At 39.2% G+C, this 24758-nt stretch overlaps 1 protein-coding gene across 17 annotated transcripts in view; it reads left to right on the top strand.

The window, feature by feature from the left end:
* lcorl (ligand dependent nuclear receptor corepressor-like) overlaps positions 1-24758 on the top strand; it is a 120382-nt gene that overhangs the window by 43790 nt on the left and 51834 nt on the right. For 8 of the 17 annotated variants that reach the window (XM_072561011.1, XM_072560907.1, XM_072561003.1 and 5 more), the window contains exons 5-6: positions 4777-5028; positions 17534-17630. In XM_072561011.1, the coding sequence (XP_072417112.1) occupies positions 4777-5028; positions 17534-17630 (349 nt within the window). Of the gene's footprint in view, positions 1-304; positions 468-865; positions 1020-1163; positions 1288-4776; positions 5029-17533; positions 17631-21284; positions 21361-24758 lie in introns of those variants that run through there. The other 9 variants (XM_072560961.1, XM_072561943.1, XM_072561401.1 and 6 more) reach the window with 6 other exon arrangements.

Here is a 24758-nt window from a genome sequence, read left to right as displayed (position 1 = left end):
TTCCAGTGAATCTTATTGGCGCATGCGGCATATGAAGCAACAAACTTAGAGGCGTAAATAGCTGTGGGCCCTGGGAAGCATGGGCGGCACCATATCAGGATCTCTTCCGATCAAGACCAAAGGTGAGTCTTGGGAATTGTGGTAAGTGGAACAGGATTCCCTCTTTGTCTATTTCAGTTAAAAATTACTTGAAATGTTATTTCCCATGTCTTAACTATGTCTCTCTTTGCAGTGAAATCCACTAAGAAGAGGGCTAGCCGTTTACTTGCAAGAGATCTGCTAGGTGCCTTTGGAATAAATTAAGCTGGGGAGGGGCTGGCTGCCTTAGGCAGTCAAGTTGCTTCTCCCTGTAAATTTAGTCCAGGTGCCTGGATGAAGACCTTCTGAATTTCTGTGATCTACACATCTCACTGTCAGATTCCTGAATAATGTTAAACAATTCATCTGTGGTGATCAGGACTGGAGAGGTAAGACACTTATTATCTCCCTTTCAAAGATCAGACATGGGCATTGGTTTTCAAATGTTGATTGATAAGTAATCAAATGTTGTCTTTTCAGTATTGCCAGATGACCGATTTTTAAAATACAGATTCCAAACAATATCTGTAATGCTATCTGTCCATTCACTCTGGGGCAACGCCTGGAGTTGACCTGCCTCTTTAACTGAAATGTCTATTTTGAAGTACTGTACTGTTTTTTTTGTTGTTGCCTATCAAATAACAACCTGCAAAGGGAGGACTTGGTTATACATACGTGTTGAATTCCCCATTTACCTTGCAGCTGAGACAATACCTAAAATTTCTATCTCTTTTCTCTCGGCAAGTCAAAAGTGTACTGCTCATGTATATTCTTGTTGTCTTTGCAGGGTGATTTGGCACACTGCTTAGGAGGGAAAAAAAATCACTGGATAGGGAACTTTGTATCTGAGAACTATGCTATCCCATGTGGAAAGGGCCCTTCATCTCGTGAGTCGTCATCTGAGTTTCAAGCTATGACTGTTGACATGAAGCTATAATGAGGTGGGTTCAAACTTCAGGACTTGTCTTGTGGCTTCACTTTGTTTTAAACCAAAAATACAGTTTCATATATTTGGAATAGAGAAATATATTCCTTTAGGAGGGAGGTGCTTAATTATTCTAACTTTATTCTTTTTGTTTTCACAGGTCAGAAAAGCCAATCCAGGAAGAGGGAGTTGTATGAGGAAATGAAACAGAAGAAAGGGGAAGATGGGGTGGAGGAAAAAGAGCAGCTCTAGGGGGGAGTGGTGAAAAGGCTGTGCATCTTTATGTAGGTTTTGATTAGATCTTAGTGTGAGTGAGCATATACCTTCCTAACATTTAAATGCTGCTACTTTGCCATCCCTTACCCAAAACCATAACCTCAGCACCCCACTCTCCTGGTCCAGACAGCAGTACAGATTCAGGCACTTAAATAATCAACTAAGACCCAGCATCGTAAGCTATCTGACTGCCTCTTGACAATTTGGGAGACTAAGGAGTACTAGGTTTGGGGTGATGTATCCACTTTGGTGTGGAGTCATAGTTGCTAAGGAGTAAAGTGTCATGGAAACAAGGTTTAATAGGTTTGTCCCTTAACATAGATATTTTTGGATCACCACAAGTATGTGTGCTGTTTGTGCTCTGTTGCCAATCGTTTTCAGTAGTTCACACAATGACAGGACAAGATATTCGTATCCTTCTTGGCTATATTATGGTGGCTCCACTGGTATTTCTGACAACAGCGCTCCTTAAATTTAGACTGCAGCCATGGAACTTGTCAGTTCAATAATGTTTGCAGCTTTAAGTATATAGTGGAGGTGGGATGCCGGGCACTCAATTGCAACATGCCACCTCTACTTCAGACTCGTCCAACCTGGCATGAGGCAAATGAGAATGAGCTTCTAGGAAACTCCCTCCAAAGATGCAGCCAGCTGTGGCTCCACCCCAGGAGCAAGCTACTGTGTCAAGAGTTTGTTCAGCCCCCTGCCCCTTCACCCAGCATTAAGCAGTCAATCTCCCTATGGCAATGATCTCATCAGAATTTTCAAAAACAGTTTTTAAGGATGAAGAAATGCTAAAGCAGTGTATACAGGCATTTGTTTATGAGATTGGAATACTTACTTCAGTTTGATATTTAATTGCTTTTCTATTATAGCTACGTCTTTGAGATTCTCTTGCTAACATTCCATTGAGGGTACTTGATTATATGTTGGCCTAAATGCCAAAACTTTGAAGGGTCAATTGTTTTCATTGTTCAGCACTATAGATGATTCTGAAATATCACTTCTGTTGGAAGATTCGCATGTTTGAGCTTCAAGTTGCAATTTGTGTGACAATGGTAAATAAAGTTTCGTTTTTTTTTCATGGCTGGTCTTGACTCTTTGTGACCACTTTGCCAGTAGGGCCAGTCCACACTTTGAAGAGTTGCTGATGCCACTGGTGGGGATTCTCAAAGTGGGGAAATCAGTTGCTGAGCAACTCTCCTGAGAACTGTCATCTGATTTTCTTCACTTGTTTGGCTCTGAAGCATGGAGTTAATATCCTCTAAATTAAAGGACTCCTTTTCTGGCATATTCAGACTGAGCCCTTCTATTATCTCCAAAATGTGCTCTTCATAGACACTGCAGCCCACAATAATCCTTGCCTCTCTTGCAGACATGTAGCACAGCACATTTTCTTTATTTTTGGACCTTAAATTGCGCTGACTACCACCTGTTTTCTGCATATGCCCAGTTACCTTAATCCTGTGATGTGCAAGTTGGTTGCAGGTGATGTATGCTTGTCAGCATCGATGTATTTATTTGAATCATCAAGTTGGGGTGAAATTGGAAATGTTAATGACCATATCTTTTCATTTGTGACTTTAAACTCTGAACTGTAATGAGGAAAAATAATTTCACAAGCAAGTATTGAGATATTATTGTATGATGTACTCCTAGCATAGTTACCAGAGAAACCAACAAAATTATGAAAATTGCTGTGGAGATGATGTCATACTAGATGAAATTGGCTGCCAAATTGCAGACACTTGGAGTTCCTCTGATTTTTGCTAAGAGTGGAATGATCGGAGCAATCCAGAACCATGGTATTCTGCATACCCATTGATGACATAATGGGAAACCTCATTTGAGGCTTTTTGCAGAATTTCATACGTGACCAGACACGCTTCTCCAACAGGTCCTCCTATGACCTTCAGCATGGTACACTCTCTGGGAGATGATAACATGTGACTTCAGTTACCTATTATGATGCCTCACTGTACTATCTCCACATTCTTTTCATCCTCCATTTTCAAAAGCTGAACTGGTGAATGGTTAAGGAGGCATGCCATTGGAAATTGTTCTGCTTGACATGCAAAGAGGTAAATTTTCTTGTGATCTAAGAATGAGGTTTCAGGCTTGGAGAAATAAGATTGAAAAAATATTGCCTCAGAGCTAGAGGTTAGATGGCCTGTTTAAAAAAAAAAACAGGTTGTCATAAAGAATATTAGTAACCAATGTTCTCATTTCTCTGCAGCCATCAGAAAACTAATCAGAATCCAAGAAATAACCCACAAAAACTAACCTTTACATGAAAAAATGTTAGCTCAGTGACCATTAGAAGGTTAAGAGATGTGGTTTAGATGATAGCATTTAGTGTAACATAAGATCAACACACCTCTCCAAATGGGCTTTGACAAGTGCTTCATAGCAGGCTGGCAAATAAGATAAGGGCCCATGATGTTCGGGTGAAGCTGCAGAAGGATTTGGATAGGTTTAGGAGAGTGGGCAAAAAAGTGGCAGATGGAACGCAATATGGGTAAGTGTAAGGTTGTACACTTTAGGAGGAAGAATCGAAGTGTAGATTACTATAAATGAGGAAAAGTTTCAGAAGTCTAGAACACAGAAGGACTTGGGACTCCTAGTTCAGGATTCTGTTAACATGGAGATTCATTAGGCAGTTAGGAAGGCAACTGCAATGTTAGCATTCGTTTGGAGAGGACTAGAATACAAGAGCAGAGATGTGCTGGTGAGGCTGTATAAGGCTCTGGTCAGACCACATTTAGGATATTGTGAGCAGTTTTGTGACCCTTATCTAAGGAAAGATGTGCTGGTGTTGAAGGGGGTCCAGAGGAGGTTTACAAGAATGATCTTGGAGGTGAAGGACTTGTCTTATAAAGAGCAATTGAGGACTTTGGGTCTGTACTCTGCGGAATTTAGAAAGATGAGGAGAATGGTCAAAACTTACAGGATATGGAGAGGCCCAGATAGAGTGGATGTGGAGAAGATGTTTCTACCAGTAGGAGAGATTAGGATCTGAAAACACAGCCTCACAGTGAAGGGATGAGCCTTTAGAACTGAAATGAGGGATTTCTTTTCCTAGAGGCTGGTGAACCTGTGGAACTTGTTATCACAGGAGGCTTATGGAGGCAAAGTCATGGAGCGTATTTAGGGTGAGGTAGGTTCTAGGTTAGTAAGGGATCGAAGGTTCCTGGGCAAAGGCAGGAGAATGGAGTTGAGAAACGTCATCAGCTATGACTGAATTATGGAGCAGACCCAATGGGCCAAATGGCCTAAATCTATGTCCTTACAAATCAATTGTGCTTAAAATACCTTCATCTTTGTTGGAAATCTGTATTTGTGCCATTATTTTCAGCCAGTGTTTAGTAGAAATTTATTCGAGTTCAGCTAATGTATGGATCAAGGAAAATTTAATTCTGCATTATATGCCTCTATAATATACCAAAATGTTAATTTTCAATTATATTTCCATTAATATGTAAATGTAATTCTTTTAGATCTTCCTCAGAACTGTGATCGCAACATTCCTCTAGTTGCTCAGGAAATAATGAAAAGAATGATTCGTCAATTTGCAATTGAATATATATCCAGAAGTAATCACGCTCATGAAGCTCAGACTGGATCAACTGATGAATCTATTTCAGTCTCAAATGATCCACCTGCCAAGCAAACCCAGAGCTTTCACCAGGAGCAGGAAGGACCCCTCGACCTCACTGTGAATAAAAGTCATCAGAAAAGTTTTCAACAAGGTAATCGCATTCCTTTCCTGTTGAGAGTTCAGAATTCATTGTGTGTACATTTATGAAAGAAATCCTTGAGCTAAATGTTATTTGGGGGCAAAGGATAATTTAGCAGGTTACCCTAAATGTGTTCACCATTTTTTTTATGTAAGCCACCACCAAATCCTTAGTGTTCATTTTATGGCTAGATCTGAATTCATTGCATCTCAGAGTGATACTGTGTCACTGACTTGCATTGTATCAATTCTAAGTGCATGCCCACAATTTAGGTAGTCAAGGAACACTGAGAATTTAAACAATTTCCCTTCTCTGTACCCCCTCTGCCACCCTTTCCAAATACCAATTAACTGTCGCAATCTATAATCAATCAAACTATGAAAATAAACAAATGTTTTTTTTATATCCAATTTTCCTCACCATTGTGTTCGGACCAAGGTAGCTCAATTGGATGACTGTTCTTAATCCTAGGCATATTATTTCTGTTGAAATATTTTAGCACATTTTCATCATTCACTGAATCATAAGCATATTGTATAGAGGAACCATTGATAAATGGTGAAGTGGACACAGGAACTTGTCATTGGTTAAGGACTGCATGGGCTCTCAGTTGGTACCTTTTTTAAAACTTCTAATCCGTGGCCATAGATGTAACGGAATAGCTACAGAGATGAAATAATCAAGGGAGATGTCTAATGGAATTCTCTCTCAAAGAAATATTTTCACCTGAAGTATAAATAACCAATGTCTTTGTTTAACATTTCTCCCTGAAATTTGACCCTGTTCTAGTTCTTTTATTCCTTTGCAAGGAGGAGTACTGCACGAAGAGAACTATTTGTACATCCACATTAACGTCAACAGGATGTTCACTATAACCATCTCAGACCTGGAGCTTTGAGTGATAGGGAATTTGGTTTTGTTTACTGGAGGGAAGTTTTCCTTTTGGAATAATTGTTATAAATGTGTTATGAGATGCTTTTAAAACTCTATCTTCCAAAGTAACAGAGGCCTGTATTGACTATTACCTGTTTTTGTGCAGTGATAATTTATTTTATTCCCTAATATATAAATTGTATAAGTTTTCTAAATTTAGTTTGCTGCATCTGGCTCATCTATGAATGATGCACTGAAAGTCTAAAAGACTACTATAGACAGACAGACACATCATTTAAAATCCTTTCTCAAAAGCTCCATTGTGAATGCCAAAAGCTGAAGAGATTATGGAACTGAGACTTGAAATTATGTGAGATTGAATAGGAAATGTAACCTGTACTACAGGTTACGGCACAAGTGATAGCCATCTCGGAACATAAAATGCAGTTAGTTCTTATACGTCAAATTTGTATCATAGTATTACTGAAGAGCCAGCCTATTTTAGACCACAACTGAAGATGCAGATTCTAGTTTTAATTCTATACTATACAGATCAGCTGAACATTGATCCAACTTGAGTGTTAAAAAATGTTGAATTTTGTGTAGCCTTGATCTCTGTGAAATACCTCTGTGTAGGTTGTTTCGTATTAAGTTTTCTTATTGGCTGAATGATCCATTTTAGTGCATTACAACCAAAGACCTACAGAGAAAGTGACTTGAAAAGAACATGGCAACTAACATTTTCAGTTTTAATCTTATCCACTTGAACATTACTTTTTCAGTTGTTTAGGATTTGTTTGCCTGGGTTGTTAAGTGCAATACAGTTGTGGTGTTTTATAGACCTCAAAGATGTTCTGTATATCTCCTACAGCAGGGCAGTTTGTCACATGTGGTCAGAATTACTGAATAGTAAGCTGTTGTTAATTTCTGGTAAGCCATCACATGGAAAAAGGAATGGGGAAACCACAATCTCAGAATTAAGTGCAAAAGAGCATATGGCCCATCGTGACCATACTTGTTCTCCAAATGAGCATTGTGACTTATTGCCTTTTCTTGAGCCCTGCATGTTATTCGATTTTAGATAAACATCTGATGCCATCTTTAATGCTTGATTGAAACTGGCTCCATTATAGTTCCAGCCAAAGCATTGCAGAACCAAACCACTTGTGTGAATATGTTTCCCCTCTCATTTACTTTGTAAATCAATTCAAATCAGTGCCCTCTTTAGCAATTTGTGCAAATGGCAAAAGTTTATCCCTGCCTGCTGTCTCCAGATCAATCATGACATTGAAACTTCAATGAAGTTTGCCCTAAGCATTCTAGTCTCTGTGGAAATCCGTCCCAATTTCTCCCATTTGTATGGAGCTTTTCATGTAAACCTCTTCTGTGCTTGCTTGAATGCATTTGAGTCCTTTCTAAAGCGTAGGGTCCAAACACTACACAGTACTGCTGCTAATTAGTGTCTTATACAGATTCTGCCAAATCCACCTGGTGTTATATTCTCAGCCACTGTTTAATCCCTGGGATACTGAATGCTTTAACTACATTTTCCACTTGTCCTGCCACCTTGACTTATACACCAGACCCCCAGGTCTTTCCGCTACTGTATACCCTTTAGCGTAGCACCCTTTTTTAATACTGTTGAAATGTTCTTTGTGCCAGAATGTACGTCTCATTTCTCTGCATTGAACTTCATTTGCTACCTAATCACCCACTCCAGAAACTTGTCAGCCTACTTTTGAAGTTCTGCACTTCGCTCCTCAGTTTACGAAGCTATCAAGTTTGAATCATCCGATTTTTGAAATGGTTTCCTGCAGTCCAGGGTTGAGAACATTAATATAAATCAGGAAAAGCAAGGTTCCCAAGGCTAACCCTTGGGGGATGCCACTGTAAACATTGTTCCAGCCTGAAAAATATCCATTAACAATTATCTTTTCCTATCACTCAGCCAATTTTATACTGTGTTGCTTTATTCTCACAAGGCTGTTTTGTGGTATTGTATTGAATATCTTTCGGAAGTCCATCTACACTATATCAACAATGTAATGTTCGTCACCCAGTCTTGCTACATCCAAAGGAGTCCAACAAATCGATTCATCATGATTTCCCTTTCCGAAATCAATGCTGACTCTCTCTCATTAAGCCATGTTTGTCCACAGATTTTAAAGCACTAAGTTGGAAGTTATTTGAGAAGGTGTTTTCCTAATTTGGGGTCCAGTCATTGAATTCTCTATCTTGGCACATGTCCTTTTTTTTGAGACTTTTTTTTACCAGAATTGAGATGCAGTTGTTTGTTTGAAATGAGAAATAATGAGCCAGTGAGTGAGTGCACTGGAGTAGTTTCAATGTAGGTAATTAAGCCATTTTTGGCTTTGATAGTTTAACCCCTTTGCCCAGAAGAGCAGGAAGTGAGGGTAACTAGACCTGGCTCAAAGGTCGAAGACAGGGTGGGTTGCTTTTCAGACTGGATGTGTGATCAGTGGTGTGCCACAGGGGTCGGTACTGAGTGAGCTTTTTTTTTTGTCATTTATGTAAATGATTTGGATGTGAGCGTAAGAGAGATAGTTAGTACGTTTGCAGATGACACCAAAATTGGAGGTATAAAAGGCTACCTCAGATTACAACGGGATCTTGATCAGATTGGCTATTGGACTGAGAAGTGGCAGATGAAGTTTAATTTCAATAAATGCGGGGTGCTGCATTTTGGAAAAGCAAATCTTAGCAGGATTTATACACTTAATGGTAAGGTCCTAGGGAGTGTTGTTGAACGAAGAGACCTTGGAGCGCAGGTTCGTAGCTCCTTGAAAGTGGAGTCGCAGGTAGATAGGATAGTGAAGAAGGCGTTTGGTATGCTTTCCTATATTGGCCAGAGTGTTGAGTACAGGAGTTTGGAGGCCGTGATGCGGCTGTACAGGACGTTGGTTAGGCCACTGTTGGAATATTTTGTGCAGTTCTGGTCTCCTTTCTATCAGTAGGACGTTGTAAAACTTGAAAGAGTTTAGAAAATATTTACATAGATGTTGCCAGGGTTGCAGGTTTTGAGCTGTAAAGAGAGGCTGAATAGGCTGTGGCTGTTTTCTCTGGAGTATCAGTGGCTAGAGCTTTATAAAATTGAGGGCCTTGGATAGGGTAAATAGACAAGATCTTTTCCCTGAAGTGGGGGAGTCCAGAACTAGAGGGCATAGGTTTAGGGTGAGAGGGGAGAGACTTAAAAGGGACCTTAAGGGGTTAAGTTTTCACGCAAAGGGTGGTGCATGTGTGGAATGAGCTGTCAGGGGAAGTGGCCGAGGCTGGCGCAATTACAACATTTAAAAGGCAACTGGATGATTACATGAATCGGAAGGGTTTAGAGAGATTTGGGCCAACTGCTGCAAATGGGACTAGATTAGATTAGGATATGTGGTGGGCATGGAGGAGTTGGACCAAAGTTTCTGTGCTGTACATCTGACTTTTTTTTTCATTGAGAGTTTATATTAAGTTCTGGTAGCAGCACAAGTAAAGAAATTATGATTGTTTTCTCAAAGTGCTGTAAATGAAAATTGTAAACCTCAATCTGTGCCTTCCCTTCATTGTGCCTCTGGCAATGGATGGCATATATTGTACTACTGGGGTTTCATGGCCATACTTTTGGGGAACTGTCGAAGTCTTGTTGGGGATGAGGATTTAAAAACACAATTTTTAAATAGTTGCTGTTTATTTTGATGCTTCGTGCTAAGCCTTGAATGTTTACCAGAATAAACCACAGTGACTGTGACTGAACAGTTCTGTAGGTAAGTCTTACAAAGCTTAGGACATCTTCCGTGAATGTTTCTTTCTAAACTAAGATTATTGATTCCCCTGCATATTTCTTCATCCAGCTGCCTGTTCAATTGCATGTAAGCATGTTTGGTAATAGCAAAACCAAACTTGATGGGTAACAAATCTGCTATTGCCATTGTATTAAAGAAAGATTTATAGGGATGTTATCCCGTTCTTGCAAATGGGATATATGGCTCAAGGATAATTCAATCCAGCCAATCCATGACTGCATGTTGGCTGCATTTGAGAGTCTTTTCCTTTTCACCGTATGCTTCCTTATTTGTTTTCACCACTCCCCCTGTGGTAGAATTTCACATTCTTGCCTTTTGGATTTTCTTTTCTGAAGTCTCGATTGGATTTGTTGGTGAACCTCTTGTACTGATGGCCTTGAATTATACTCTTCCCAAGAGAATACATTCTCTGTATTTACTTTGTAATAAAACCTGTTAATTTTCTTGAATGATGAAACAAACAATATCATATCTACCTGTTTTAATTTTCCTGGCAAATACTAATGCAAAACAATTGTTTAATATCTCTGGATTCTCTATTTTTACTATGATATTGTTCTGTCCTTTAAGTCTTCCTATTCTTATCTTTTTAAACTAATATTTTGCCATTTCTTTTTGTTCCTTGACAATTTTAATTTCATAGTTCCTGTTTGCTGCTAATCTCTATTCTGTTTTATTACCCACCCCTTTGTTAACTCTGTACTCAATGTATGCTTTTTTTCTTCACTTTCATTTATTCAATTAAATCTTTATCTGTGGATTCTCATTTATTTAGTTCTTTAATGGAATATATTTTTCTTACACAATGAAGGCTATTTTAAATGCTCCCTGTTTGCTGATGCTGCTGTCAGTTTTTTCCCCTGTGTTCTATTCTCATAACCTTTCTCCAGGATTAATTGAATAGTTTTCTCATACTTGTTCTTTTCTATCATTATCTTAAAGCATTTTAGATTAGTCACTTTTGCCTGATGTTCCCAATGTTTACTTTTCGCATCTTCGTTCCCCATTACTAAGTCCTATCTTTAGTTTTCTTATAAATTGTCTTAGAAAATACTTGCGTAAATATTGTAGGAACCCCCATTTCCTTATTCCTTCTGTCCAATTTATAATAGTAGTTGAATGATTTGTTTTATTAATCCATTCTCTAATTCTTTTTATATGTTGCTTTTACATTGCCTTTTCAACTTTGGTGTATAAATCAATTAATATAATTCATCCTTCGGGATCATGTTTTTATCTTTCTGAAAGTTACTCTACTACCATTGTTACCAAAAGAAATATTTCAACAGCTGCCTCTTATTTTTGGTCCTTTTTTAATAAAAACATTATCCCCTGCCATGCTCAAGTCCAAACCTGGTTGAGGAGAGATTGATCCAAAGAAAATAATCTAAAGACCCATAGGGAGATGTAAATTTTTAACTGATTAGTGTTGAGGACGTAATGCTGGTAAATAGGCTTACAGCTAAGGAGTCAAACTCTGCTTAAACTAGTTAAGTGTGTAACCTACAAGAATGCAGATCAAATCCTGGGATTAGGCTGGTGGAGTCAGGTGATTGAATGGCCTTCTGGATCATGAATTTTCTATGATTTGCTCCTGTTTGGAATCATAAGACCATAATATATAGGAGTGCAGTGCAGAGTTGAGCCAATCAGCCAATCGTGGCTGGTAATGCTACTCAACTCCACCCTCTGTGCCAAAACCTCCGATCCCATAACCAGTCAAGAATCTATCTATCGCTGTCTTAAAAACGCTGAATAGTTGGGCCGCCACAACCATCTGCTGCAGTGAGTTCCACAGATTAGCCATCTCCTGGTGGAGTAATTCTTCCTCATCTGAGTTCTAAAGGGTTGTTCTTTCACTCCAGCTGTGTCCTTGGGTCCTACTGTTTCCTACTTGTCGCAACATCTTGTGTACATCCACCATATCCAGACCTTTTAGTATTCTCCAAGCTTCAATTAGATTTCCACCCTTCTCCTTCTGAATTCCAAGTACAGACCCAGAATCCTCAACCACTCAGGTGACAAGCTCTTCATCCCCAGAATCATTCTTGTAAGCTTTTTCTGGAAACACATGCCAGCACATCCATCCTAGATAAGAGAACCAAAACTGCTCTCAAAGTTCGAAAAGTGGCATTATACAGCCTCAAAAGTACACCTCAGTTCTTGTATTCTAACCTATTTGAAATGAATGCTAACATTGCATTTGACTTCGTAACTTCCTAATTTGAAGAACTTGCATGTTAAACTTGAGACACTCCTGAACTAAGAATCTAATGTCTTTTTGTGTTTTCATGAATAGTTGTGGTCCTGACATGGACTTTTATGGAACCCCTTCAGTCATTAGTTACCATCTTGATTAAGATTTTTTTACCCCTACTCACTGCTTTGTCAGTCACCTGATTTTCTGTCCATACTAGTACCTTGCCCCTAACACCATGGGCTCTTACTTATTTAGCAGTATCCAGTGTGCCACCTTGTCGCAAGACTCCTGGAAATGCAAATATCCAAAGCATCTACTGGCACTCCTCTTTCTAACTTGCCTCCTACCTCAAAGAATTTTAACAGATTTGTCAGGCATGACCTCCCCTTGATGAAGCCATGCTAACTCAGGTCTGTTTTACCATGCACTTCGAAATACTTTGCAATTTCATTGTTAACAATGGCCTCAAACTTTACAAGCCTAAGGTCAGGCTAAATGACCTAAAGCTTCCTGTCTTCTGCCTCCCTCCCTTGTTATGTTAGCCATTTTCGAGTCATCTGGGACACTCTCTGACTCAAGTGATTTGTCAAAGATCGCCACCAATGCCTCCACAATCTGCTTCAGAACTCTGGGGATCGTCCATGTGTTCCAAGTGGGTTTATCCACCTTAAGACTTTTCAGCTTCCCTAGTTCCTTCTCCTTAATGATGACCACTGTATTCATCTCTACTCCCTGACTCACTCAAAGTTCTGATATGCTGCTGGTGTCTTCACTGTGAAAACTGATGCAAAGTACCTATTCACTTCCTCCATCATTTCTTTGTTCTCCATTACAACTTGTCTGGTGGTGTTCTGCATTTTCTAGTTGTCCATTCTCCACTCCTGCCTTTCTCTTATCTTTGATATAAATATACATAAAATACTCTTAAAATCACCTTTTATGTTACAACCTACCTTACTTTCATATTTCATCTTTTTTCACCCCCCCCCCCCACAAATTTCTTTTGTATTTAGTTATCTGTTGGCTTTCCACTAATCATCTTCCCATTATATGCTTTCTCCTTTGCTTTTATGTTGTCCCTGACTTCCCTAGTCAGCCATGATTGGCTCATCCTCCCCTTGATATGCGTTGTCACGTTTGGCATGAACCTCTGCAATACCTCCGAATTACCCCAGAAACATCTACCATTGCGGCTCACTGTCTTCCCAGCTAGGCTCACCTTCAAATCAACACTGGCCAGCTCTTTCCTCATGTCTTTATAGTTGCCTTTACTCAATTATAATATTGTTACACCTGATTCTAGCTTCTTCCCCTCAAACTATAGGGTAAATTCCATATTATTGTCACTGCTTCTTAGGGATTCCTTCATCTTAAGATCCCCAAGTCTGCCACATTTCACATCACCAAATCCAGTATTATCTGTCCCTTAGTGGGTTCTACCACAAGCTGGTCCAAAACTCTCTCCCATGAATTCCTTTTCTTGAGATCTGCTACCAATCTGATTTTCTCAGTCTGCCTACAAATTGAAATTCCCCATGATTACTGTAATGGTGCCTTTCTTAAGTGCCTTTTCCATTTCCTGATTTATTTTCTTCTCCAAATCCTGGCAACTGCTAGGAAACCTGTCTACAATTCCCGTCAAGGTCTTTTAACCTTTTGCAGTTGCTCAACTGTACCCACACAGATTCTACCCTTTGACTTTATATCACTTATTGATTTAATTGCTTCCTAATCAGGCAATCCCAGCCCCCGTCAATATCTTTGGATATTTAGTTCCAAGCCCTGATCCCCTTACAACCATGTGTCTCTACCCACAGCATTGTATCTGCCAATTTCAATCTGTAAAATTGCAGTTTATCTGTATCTTTTTCGTGTTGGGCCTCTGATCCTGGGCTTCATTTTATTCTGTTTAATAAAACAATTATAAGTTACAAGCCGAAGAAAGCAAAAAACATCTCTTCCCCTCTGCGCCAACTTCCTATATTGCCTCCAAATTCCCAGGACTGTATACTCCGTCGGACTCTTGATGAAATCACTCCTTCCTGACTGCGCAAAGTTTACTGGTGTTTTCAACAGGCCTATCCATAAATAGGGAAGCCTGTGCCCCTCTTGGATCACTAGATTATTAATCTAGACACTCAGTTAATGTTCTGGTGATCCGGTTAGTATCCCACCAAGGTGGGAAGGTGAAATTTGAATTAAACTTTTAAAAATATCATGAATTAAGAAACTATTGATAACCATGAAACCATTGTCAATTGTTAGAAAAATCCATCTGGTTCACTAATGTCTTTAAGGAAAAGAAATCTACTATCTTCACCTGGTCTGGCCTACATGTGACACCAGACCCACAGCAATGTGATTGATTTATACCTGCCCTCTGAAATACCCCAGCGGTTTTATCAGTTGCTATGGAGCCTCAACAAAGAAATGAAACCTGATATTGACCTAGACACCAGAAAAGTCAGTGGCAGAAACATCCCTGTCCACCCTGCAAAGTCCTCCTTATGATTATCTGGGAATTAGTGCCAAAATTGAAAGTTGTCTCTCATGAGTCAAGCAACAGCCTGGCATAATTGTACCGACGTGTTCCAGACACCACCATCACCATCCATGGATATGTCATGTCCCATGACAAGGCAGGCTCGGCAGAGGTGGCAATACAGTGTGATACCTTCAGAAGGGAGTTGCTCTAGGGAGCCGTCAACGTTGATTCTAGAACCCATGAAGTCTCATGGCTTCAGGTTAAATAGGCAAACAAACCTGATTACCACATAGCATCCTCCCTTGCTGATGAGTCCCTATGCCTCCATGTTGAATACCTCTTAAAGAAAGTACTGAGGGTGGCAAAGATGCAAAATATACCCTGGGTTGGGGGATTTCAATGTCCACCAAGAATGGCTTGGCAGCAACGCTACAGATGGAGCTGGTCAGATCCTAAAGGACATTGCTGCTGGATTGGGTCTGCAGCAGGTGATAAGGGAACCAACAACAGGGAAAAACATGCTTGACCTCATTCTTACTGACCTGCCAGTTGCAAATGCATCTGTCCATGACAGTATCAGCAAGAGTGACCACCACGCAGTCCTTGTGGAGCTAAAGTCCCACCTTCACATTGACAATGCCCTCCATTGTGTTGGACAGACTTCGAACAGATATAGCAATTCAAAACTGGGCATTCATGAGGCATAGTGGACCATCAACAAAAGCAGAATTGTACTCCCAGACAATCTGGGACCTCATGGCCCAGCCTACCTCCCACACAACCATTACCATCAAGCCAGGAGATCAACTCCCTGGTTGAATGGAGAGTGCAGGAGGGTATGCCAGTGGTAATACCAGGCAAACCTAAGAATGTGTCAACCTGGTGGAGCTACCAAACACACAACTAGCATACCAAACAACCAGTGGATCCAGATCTAAGCTCTGCAGTGCTGCCACGTTCAGTTGTGACAATTAACCAACTCGCTGGGGGAGGAGGCTGACCATCCTCAATGATGGAAGAGCTCAACGATCAATGTAAAAGATCAGCCTGAAGAAATTGCAGCAGTCCTTGGCCAGAAGTATGAAGTTGATTATCCATCTCTGCTTCCTCCAGTGGTCACCAGTATCCAGGCAATTTGATTCATTCCATTTCATGTCCAGCAACAGTGGGAGACACTGGAGGCTGCAAAGGCTACGGGCCCTGAAGACATTCCATCAATAGTACTGAAGATTGTGCTTCAGGACTTGCTGCACTCCTAGCCAAGCAATAACACTATACTGGCATCTACTCAACAATGTGGAAAATTGCTCTAGGGTGCCCTGTGCGCGCACAGCGGAAGGAACGCAGCCAAATACCGTCCCAATTGTCTACTCCCAATTCTCAGTAAAATGGTCAAAGGTGTCATTGACAGAGCTGCTCAGCAGTGACCTTAGAACCAAAACTGGGTGTCACTGCTACTATGCCACCCCTGACCTTATTACTACCTTGGTTCAAACATGAGCAAAAGAGTTGAATACAAGAATGAGCCCGAGCAAAACTGGAAGCAAAAGGTATCAGGGCAAATTTTCTGCTGGTTAGTCACCTGGTACGTTGGAAGAAGGTTGTGGTTGTTTGACGTCGTCATGTGTTTGATATTTCAGCAGGAGTTCCTCCCAGGGTAGCTTCCTAGGCACAGCCATTTTCAGCTGCTTCATCAATGACTGTCACTCCATCACAAGGTCAAAAGTGGGGGCCCCCCCATAAATTTTCATGCAATGTTCAACGCCATTCACAACTCCTTAGATACTGAAGCATGTTCAAATGCAACATGTTCCTGATGAAGGGCTTTTGCCCGAAACATCGATTTTTCCTGCTCCTCAGATGCTGCCTGACCTGCTGTGCTTTTCCAGCACCACTCTGATCTAAACTCTGGTTTACAGCATCTGCAGTCCTCACTTCTGCCTCAAATGCAACAAGACCTAGATAAATATAGGTTTGGGCTGACAAGTGGTGAGTAATATTCACACCTCATACATGCCAGCCAATGATCATCTCTATAAGAGTCAATCTGACCACAACCCCTGGCATTCAATGGTGTTACCATCACTGAATTCCCCACTATCAACACCTTGGTGTTATCATTGATCAGAAATTCAACTGGATTCGCCAAAGCTAGTTCACAGTCTACAAGATGCAAGTGCAGAATATGATGGAATAATCCTCACTTGCCTGGATGGGGGCAGTTTCAACAACCTCTGGAAGCTTGACACTATCCAGGCAAAGCAGCCTGCCTAATTGGCATCCATAAGCATAAGAGTCCCTCTATCATCGCTGCTTAGTAGCAGTGGTGCGTGCCATCTACTAGATGCACTGGGAAATTCATCCAAAGGTCCTCAGACAGTACCTTCTCAACCTTATGACCATTTCATCTAGTAGGACGAGGGCAGCAGGTACATGGGAATACCACCACCTGCAAAAAACCCCTCCAAGCCACTCCCCATCCTGACATAAAAGTATATTGCTATTCCTTCAATATTACTGGGTTAAAATGCTGGAATTCCTGCCAAGCGTACTGCAGGTTGGCGTACAATATATGGACTGCAGTGGTTCAAGAAGGCAGCTCCCCACCACCTCAAAGGATAGTCGGTGATGCCCATTTCCCATAAATGATTTTTAAAAAAAGAGCTCTTGAGTAGAATCAAGAACAATTGTGTTGGTCTATTCTGTATTTGTTTAGACAGTTCCTTTTGACAGAAGGATTTGTTCACTTGTACTGGCAATATCCTCCCTTTCTGCATATTAGGATTTCTATGAACCTGTTGGATGTTTTGGCTGTAACAATTTAAGTGATTTCCTTACCTTTGTTTTAGTGAGCAGTCACTGGTATGGGATTAAAACTTGCCAGGTAAAAATTTAAAGCCAAGTGTCCAGCTCATTTTCATCTATGCTGGACAAAATAAAATGTGAGGTCCTTAGATTAGTTCTTGATATAAATATTGAAAAGTCAAGTTTAGAAATTTGAAATAAAAATGCCCAGTTCTTAATATCTCTGGACCAGAATTTCATGACTTTTGGCTTATTTAATGGAAAGCAAAATGTTACTTATTATTCAAGGTCAGTTGTCTGAAAAGGATTTTTTTTGAGGGAAACTTGAATGAAATTTTCTGTTAGTAGATGGAGTGCTCGATCTATCAACGAAGAAGAACAGCATAAATTCCACCATATCAACTGGATCTAGTCCTGCATCAACCACTATCAAATTATCAGGGTAAGTATTAGAGAAGAATTGCAATCCCAAAGGGTTTATGTTTGTCATAATAAAATTGTTGTTTTTAAATATTAAATGTAAACCTTTCTTGCCATAGCTGCACTATATGATTCTGCTTAGGATACTGTTGTCTGATTTTTATTTACAGTTCTAGTTTTTGAAAGGTAGTTCACTAATTTTTAAGTACCTTAAGCTTGTTAAAAGTTTTCAAATTTTAGATTGGTAAGCAACCCACAATAATCAATTTATTGACATGACTCATCAGTTGTGGGTTCTATTTATACTTGTCATTTGCACTTGAAATAAGATTGTGTTGGAAATGAAAATGCTGCAAATGTATGGAAACATTTCTGTCTGGTCAATGTGTGTTAGATAATCTACCTAAAATCTCTCCAATACAGAAGTAGGAAAAATATTCTTCTAATTGGGCAGTTGTAATTTTTTGCATGATCAGTTCTTGTCTGGTTACATTTAACCTTACCGTATCTGATTATTGGGGTTTAGGAAGATTTTCTGCATTGATCATTTCAATAAACGTGCAAAAATGCTATTGCACTACTGAAAACTTTCATTTTTTTGGAATGCCTCTTACTTGTCAAGTAGAAATTCAATGGAAGCTGAAAGTTTATCCAATCAGATTGATAGGTATGGGATTGTCGATTTTAGTCAAATCTTAGTTTGCACATCTAATATTTTGATTAAATATGGATTTGAATAGATTAAACACAGGCTTAATATCTACACCAGTTCTATTGAGCACACTTTTCTTGAATCTGCAAATATTTAATTTGCACTGCTAAAAGTTAGTTGAAGTTTTAACATTTGAGACATTCGATATCTCAAAAAATTAAAAGCTACCTGCAAGTATAAAGTGAGAAGTATGATCGCATGTTGCGCATTAATATGCTTCCTAACCTTGCTACCAAAGAAATAATTATTGAAAATAGTTCAAGTGATAGGTTTGACATTTTAACTTAAAAATTCTCAATGTTGTTTTAAAAAATTGTATTTCTAACAAATGTAAATGCTATTAAATCTTTTTTGTTTTGTATGTCCAAAGAAATGCAAAGTATAGTGTCAGTATATACAAGTGCCATGACTATTAAAAACTCATTGCTTTCTGTAGTAATCATATATTGCCCGGATTATCTATCATGGGTCAATGATTATACGGGTGCCTTTAACCAATCATTCTATAACTGGTAGTCTACTGCAGAGATTTTTCTTACTGAGAAAGAAATACACACTAAAAGCCATTTATGGGTCTTTCACACTAATGGAAGAATTGTAGCGATACATAACTGCGTAATCCTACAGCGTTCTTTTACAGTGCCAGAAGTGTCAAGCATTAAAGCTGAGTTATTTTTTATTACTTTGGAACAGTATGTACATATTTCTATCTTCTTAACTTCCATTACAATTAGATGGTTACCCTAAGAGTTATAATGCAACATAGGTAGATTTTCTATTAGTTTGTAATAGTTTTCTTTCCCTTGGTTTTTCTCTCCATTTATATATTGAGTTTTGTTTTTAAATTTTTTGCTATTTATTTTAAGTTGCTTGTTCCTTGAATTATCTGTCCTGACCACTGTATTTTTATAAACTATTATTAAACCTGACCACTGTCTTGCACTTAATCTATGAAGGTATGAAGGCTATCTTCAGTTTCCCGATGGCTGAATTTGCACGTGCTTTGTGCCAGTATAATTGTATTCATACCTATTGTATATCACAATGACCCGAATGGGCAGTATAAGAGGCAGAATTTCAAGACTTATAAATGCAACTGCATCAGACAAAGTTTTGACAGATTCATAGCGATATTTCCAGATTGCAGAAGGGAGAGCATTGGTGACAAAGTTGCTTCCAAGAGGGTGAAATAAAAGGAAACATTCAGGTCTAATAGGATCTGTGGACAGAGAATTAACTTATCAGATTGATTACCTTGCATCAGAGTTTAAATGGATGTTAGCAAACATGGGTACCAAGCAAAAGAGTTGTCAATTGATGAAACTGCTTCAGCATTCTTAAATAATAAGAAATGGGTGCAAATATTCATTAACAAAATTACATGCAACTAGAGCCATTGGAAAAGGCTTATCCTTCCTCTTGGATGGTTCCTCAAGGCAAAGATTTTGAGCATTTTACAAGGAAGTCTGCAATGTCATAAGTAGGAACTATGAGAAAGGTGTCTCCTGAGCAAAGTTATTATGGTGTGTACAAAAACATCAGAATACTCTGGTATTTTCTGAATTTCCAGGGTTGGTAATTACTGTATAAAAGACTTGCAATCATTTGCAAGCCCTCCTTTTGTTCAATATCTAAATCCCTGTAGCTGCTGCTCCCACATTCCTGACACGTCAATTGATTGTACAACAAGGGGCGGACGTGGATGTTTACACAAAATATAATTGTACCCAACTAAATTTCAAACTGAAATATCACATTGAGTTCAAATGACTAGTGTTCCTATAGCTATCTCTTGTAGTTTCTTTCTTTTAAGTTTGCTGTTGGAATGTGGTGGTTACTAGCTGGGTCAGTATTTATTGCGTGTCTCTAATTGTCTTAGAAACCATGAGCTTCATTCTGAAACTGCTGCAGCCCATGTGGTGCAGATCACTGTTATGAAGAGAGTTCCAGGATTTTCAAGGAATGGTGATTCAAGTTCCAATTCAGGAGGGGAATGTTCAGTTGTTGATGCTCCCAAGCACCTGCTCTTGTCCTTGTAGGTGATAGTGGTTATTGGTTTGCAAGGTGTTGTTAAAGGATTTGCTTCTGAACCATGTACAGGTAGATGGCATGCATTATTGTCTGTCTCTATGCTTTGGTGGTAGAAGCACCTGTGAATGTGATGGTTACGTTGATCATTAAAATGTCATGAACAGGTATAGAAAATAATCAAAATAACTAAGTATTGTGGCTTTTCAAACTAGAGAATTGGAATACAAGGGAGCAGAATCTTGCTTCAGCTATATGAACCTCTGGTTAAACTACAAATGGATACTTTAGGTAGTTCTAGGCCTTGCACAGATTATATTGAGGATACAGCTAGATTTACCAGAATGGTATCTGAATTCCTAATATTAAATTTGAGAGATTGCAAATGGAGGCTTGTAGACCCTGGAATTTATTAAGTTAAGGATTATTTGGGAGTTTTCATGATATTAAGCAAAACAGGTGGAATAGATGGAGGGAGAGAATTTCCTATGGTTGCAGGGGAAGCTTTCAGGAATCCAGAGTATAGTCTAAAACTTAGTGCCAGGTTTTCAGGAGTGGCATTAGAAAATACTGTGTACAAAAGGCAGTAAAGGTTTGGCTCACTTCTGTAAACAGTTGATGTCAGTGGGTTGATTGCTAATTTTAAATTTTAAGTTTGGCGTTATCTGTAATGAATAGAAATCTTAAGCAATCCAAGACAAAAGTGAGAATTTGGTGTTAGATTGTAGAATAAACAGTATTGCATTGAGTGACAAAATAGGCTTGACTCAATGTCCTGCTCCTGTTTCTATACCTTCATTTTAAAATGTTAAGCACATTTGGACTATTTACATACAAATGCAGTTTGATTTGCTCTTCAGAGCCATTATTCGTATCTGAACACACAAGCCTATTTACCCAAAGCTTAAATAATTCTTGAAGTTATCAATTTGTTAGATTGACTGTCTTCTACAAATCTCAAAGAACTGTGCTGCACGTCCTCAACTATAGACATCACTACCATACCTTATTGGTAAGTGTTTTTGTTGTATACTGTCTTTTCTTTGTTTAGAATAGGGACTAGCTGGCAATGGCCTAGCTTTTCAAAAAAGTGCTTTCACTGAGCCAGAGGGCTTCCTGTGTTCACAGGATTTTAAATTTAGGCCATTGGTCAAATGTAAAAAAAAGGTTAAAAACCATCGAGGAATCCCTTCATAGTTCTTTAATATGCCTTCTGAATAGGCTGGGTTTACCTATTTTGGACCCAGAATTCATTCTGGGTATAATAACTAGTGCTGAGATTTTGTTTTGTTTTGTTCAAGGTGTGAGAATCAGCTTTTGCCCATCCCAGTTGCCCTTGTTAATATGATGGTGAGCCGCCACTTTGACTATGCAGACATACATAGTGCATGTAGATCCATATTGTTGAGAAAGCAGTTCCAGGATTTTGACCTAGTCAGTGAAAGGAATGGTGATATATTTCAAAGTTGAATGGCTTTGACTGGAACTTGGTATTCCCATTAGTCCTTCTGGATGGTTGTGGTTGTGGATCGGAAGATGATCTTGAAGGAACATTGGTGAATTTCTGCAGTTTTAGTCTGTTTGTGTTTATCTTTGTACTTTGTTCATCTCTTTCCCTTTTTGATTTGAGAATTAGCTGATCATGGCATCCTTTCATTGCATTAGACTATGGTCAGCTGCAGCCTATATAATTTTGTTATCCTGTTCACTCTTCAAAGCAGTGAATTTAAATGTTTCAAATAAACCATAAACACTGTATACAACAGTCACAAGATGATGTGTGATCAGAATACTTCTGTACTTTGAGGTCTCAAACTATGATCCCTCGTACTGGAGAAAAATATACATAGAATAAGCTTGACTGTGATCCATGCAATTATGCCTATTTTGGTTTTGCATATTTAAAAATATTAAATGTGCTTTGGTACATTTAAAATAGAGGCTGGCATTGAATTATCACACTGTTCATTCCTCTGTGACTTCAAATCCAGCTGAGATGACTTGAAAAAATGTATTCCTGGGATGTGAGCATTTCTCACCTATCCCAAATAGCCCAGCATTTCTTACCTATCCCAAATTGTCTTTTTGAGCAGGTGATACTAAGCAGATGTCTGAACTGCCAGTCCATAGATTGATTCAGCTCTTTCTCTCTCTTGCCCCTTCTCCCCACTTGTCCTTCCCTTCCCTTCCCCAACCCCCTCCCCTCTTGCTTCCCTGCCCTGCCTCCACCTCCTTCCCATCTCATTTACAGAATTCAGTCTGTCTCAACCTAGTTCCCATGTAGTGCATGTCTGTTGTTTTTCTTTCACCTGGCTGAACTCAAATGGGGCACAGGTTGAAGAAAATCGTTCTATCTCAACTGTATTCCTTTCCACAGGAGCTCTCTTAGGAGCCAAATTCTTAATTCTCTCCTTTTTGTTTTCTGTCTTCCTCCACCAAACCCTTCAAAAGTTATGTCAACCTGCTTGTGCTGAATAACACTTAATTTGTGAAACGGAATTGTATAGAGACTAAAAGGACGGTATTTCTGAAGAAATAAGTTTATTAAACACTTGTGTTTCACAAAATCAAACATTCAGGTTGTGCAGCACGTGGCAAGAACATTTCATCAGCACTAGAAACTGTTTTAGATTGGCAATATTTATGCTAGTCCACAGCCAGAGAAAAGTGGGAGGGGGGAACAATGAGAAATAATAAAAAGATAGTCTTAAGACAGATTTGGCCCAACTGGACTATGCAGAAAAGCTGACCAGTAGGACAGTTGATGAATAGTGCACATGTCGTATAGCGATACTTAATTCTTCCCCTAAAACATAATCAAGATGATGAAAGCTTGTAAGAGGATGTAAAAAGCATCTAAGCAACAAAGTTAACGATGACACAATGGCAAAAAATTGCCATTTTGCAAAGATCATTGGCAGGCTGGAGACTTGAGAAATTTCAAAGATCAACAAAGAGTTTCTAATAAAGCAATAGAGCAAAGGTTAATTATGAAATAAACTAGTGCAAAATATAAAAACATAATAAAGACTTGTGTAAATATATAAAAGAATATAGCTGAAGTGAATGTTGTTCCCCTAAAGAATGAGATTAGAGAGTTAACAGAGCACAAATAGCAGAGACAGTAAATCAATAATTTTATTATAATCCATAATTCTGAATTCTTGCAAGGTTCCAGCCGATTAGAAAAATATAAGCGAAACATCCTTATTGAAAAATGCAGAGAGGCAGAATGTAGAAACTAGTATGTAGACCAGTTAGTTTAACACATATATTATTGGGAAATTATTGGAATCCATTATTACGAAAGTAGTAGTGGGATACTTGGGAAGTCATAATGCAGTCCATCAGAGTCGTCAGTGGTTTGAGGAAGGGTGAATCATGTTTGACTAATTTGCTAGAATTCTTTGATGTAACAAAGTCATGTATAGTTAGTAAGTTTGCAGATGTCACTAAAATTGGAGATGTAGTGGATAGCGAAGAAGATACCTCCGATTACTGGGATCTTGATCAGATGGGCCAGTGAACTGAGGAGTGGCAGATGAAGTTTAATTTAGATAAATGCGAGGTGCTGCATTTTGGGAAAGGACTTACACACTCAATGGTAAGTTCCTAGGGAGTGTTGCTGAACAAAGAGACCTGGAGTGCAGGTTCATAGCTCCTTGAGAGTGGAGTCGCAGGTAGATAGGATAGTGAAGGAGGTGTTTGGCATGCTTTCCTTTATTGGTCAGAGTATTGAGTACAGGAGTTGAAAGGGCATGTTACAGCTGTTCAGGACATTGGTTAGGCCACTTTTGGAATATTGCCTGCAATTCTGGTCTCCTTCCTATCAGAAAGATGTTGTGAAATTTGGAAGGGTTCAGAAAAGAATTAGGATGTTGCCAGGGTTGGAGGATTTGAGCTGTAAGGAGAGTTGAATAGGCTGGGCTGTTTTCCCTGGAGTGTCGGAAGCTGAGGGGTGACCTTTATAGAGGTTTATAAAATCATGAGGAGCATGGATAGGATAAGTAGACAAAGGCTTTTCCCTGGGGTGAGGGAGTCCAGAACTAGAAGGCATAGGTTTAGGGTGAGAGGTGAAAGATACAAAAGAGACCTAAGGGGCAACCTTTTCACCCAGAGAGTGGTACGTGTATGGAATAAGCTGCCAGAGGAAGTGGTGGAGTCTAGTTCAATTATAACACTTTTAAAGGCATCTGGATGGATATATGAATTGAAAAGGTTTGAAGGAATGTGGGCCAACTGCTGGCAAGTGGCACTAAATTAGGTTAGAATATGTGGTCGGCATGGATGAGTTGGACTAAGGGTCTGTGTCCGTGCTGTGCATCTCTGGCTCTATATGGATAATTTGGATTTTTGAGCCAGAGTTTGGCAGAGTCTTAACATGGTTAGATGTGTGGTTATCCATTTTGT

Source organism: Chiloscyllium punctatum, chromosome 1 (genome assembly GCF_047496795.1).
Source record: "Chiloscyllium punctatum isolate Juve2018m chromosome 1, sChiPun1.3, whole genome shotgun sequence".
Lineage (NCBI taxonomy): Eukaryota > Metazoa > Chordata > Chondrichthyes > Orectolobiformes > Hemiscylliidae > Chiloscyllium > Chiloscyllium punctatum.
Note: the sequence above shows the minus strand (reverse complement) of the source record. Positions and strands in the feature narration are given on the sequence as shown.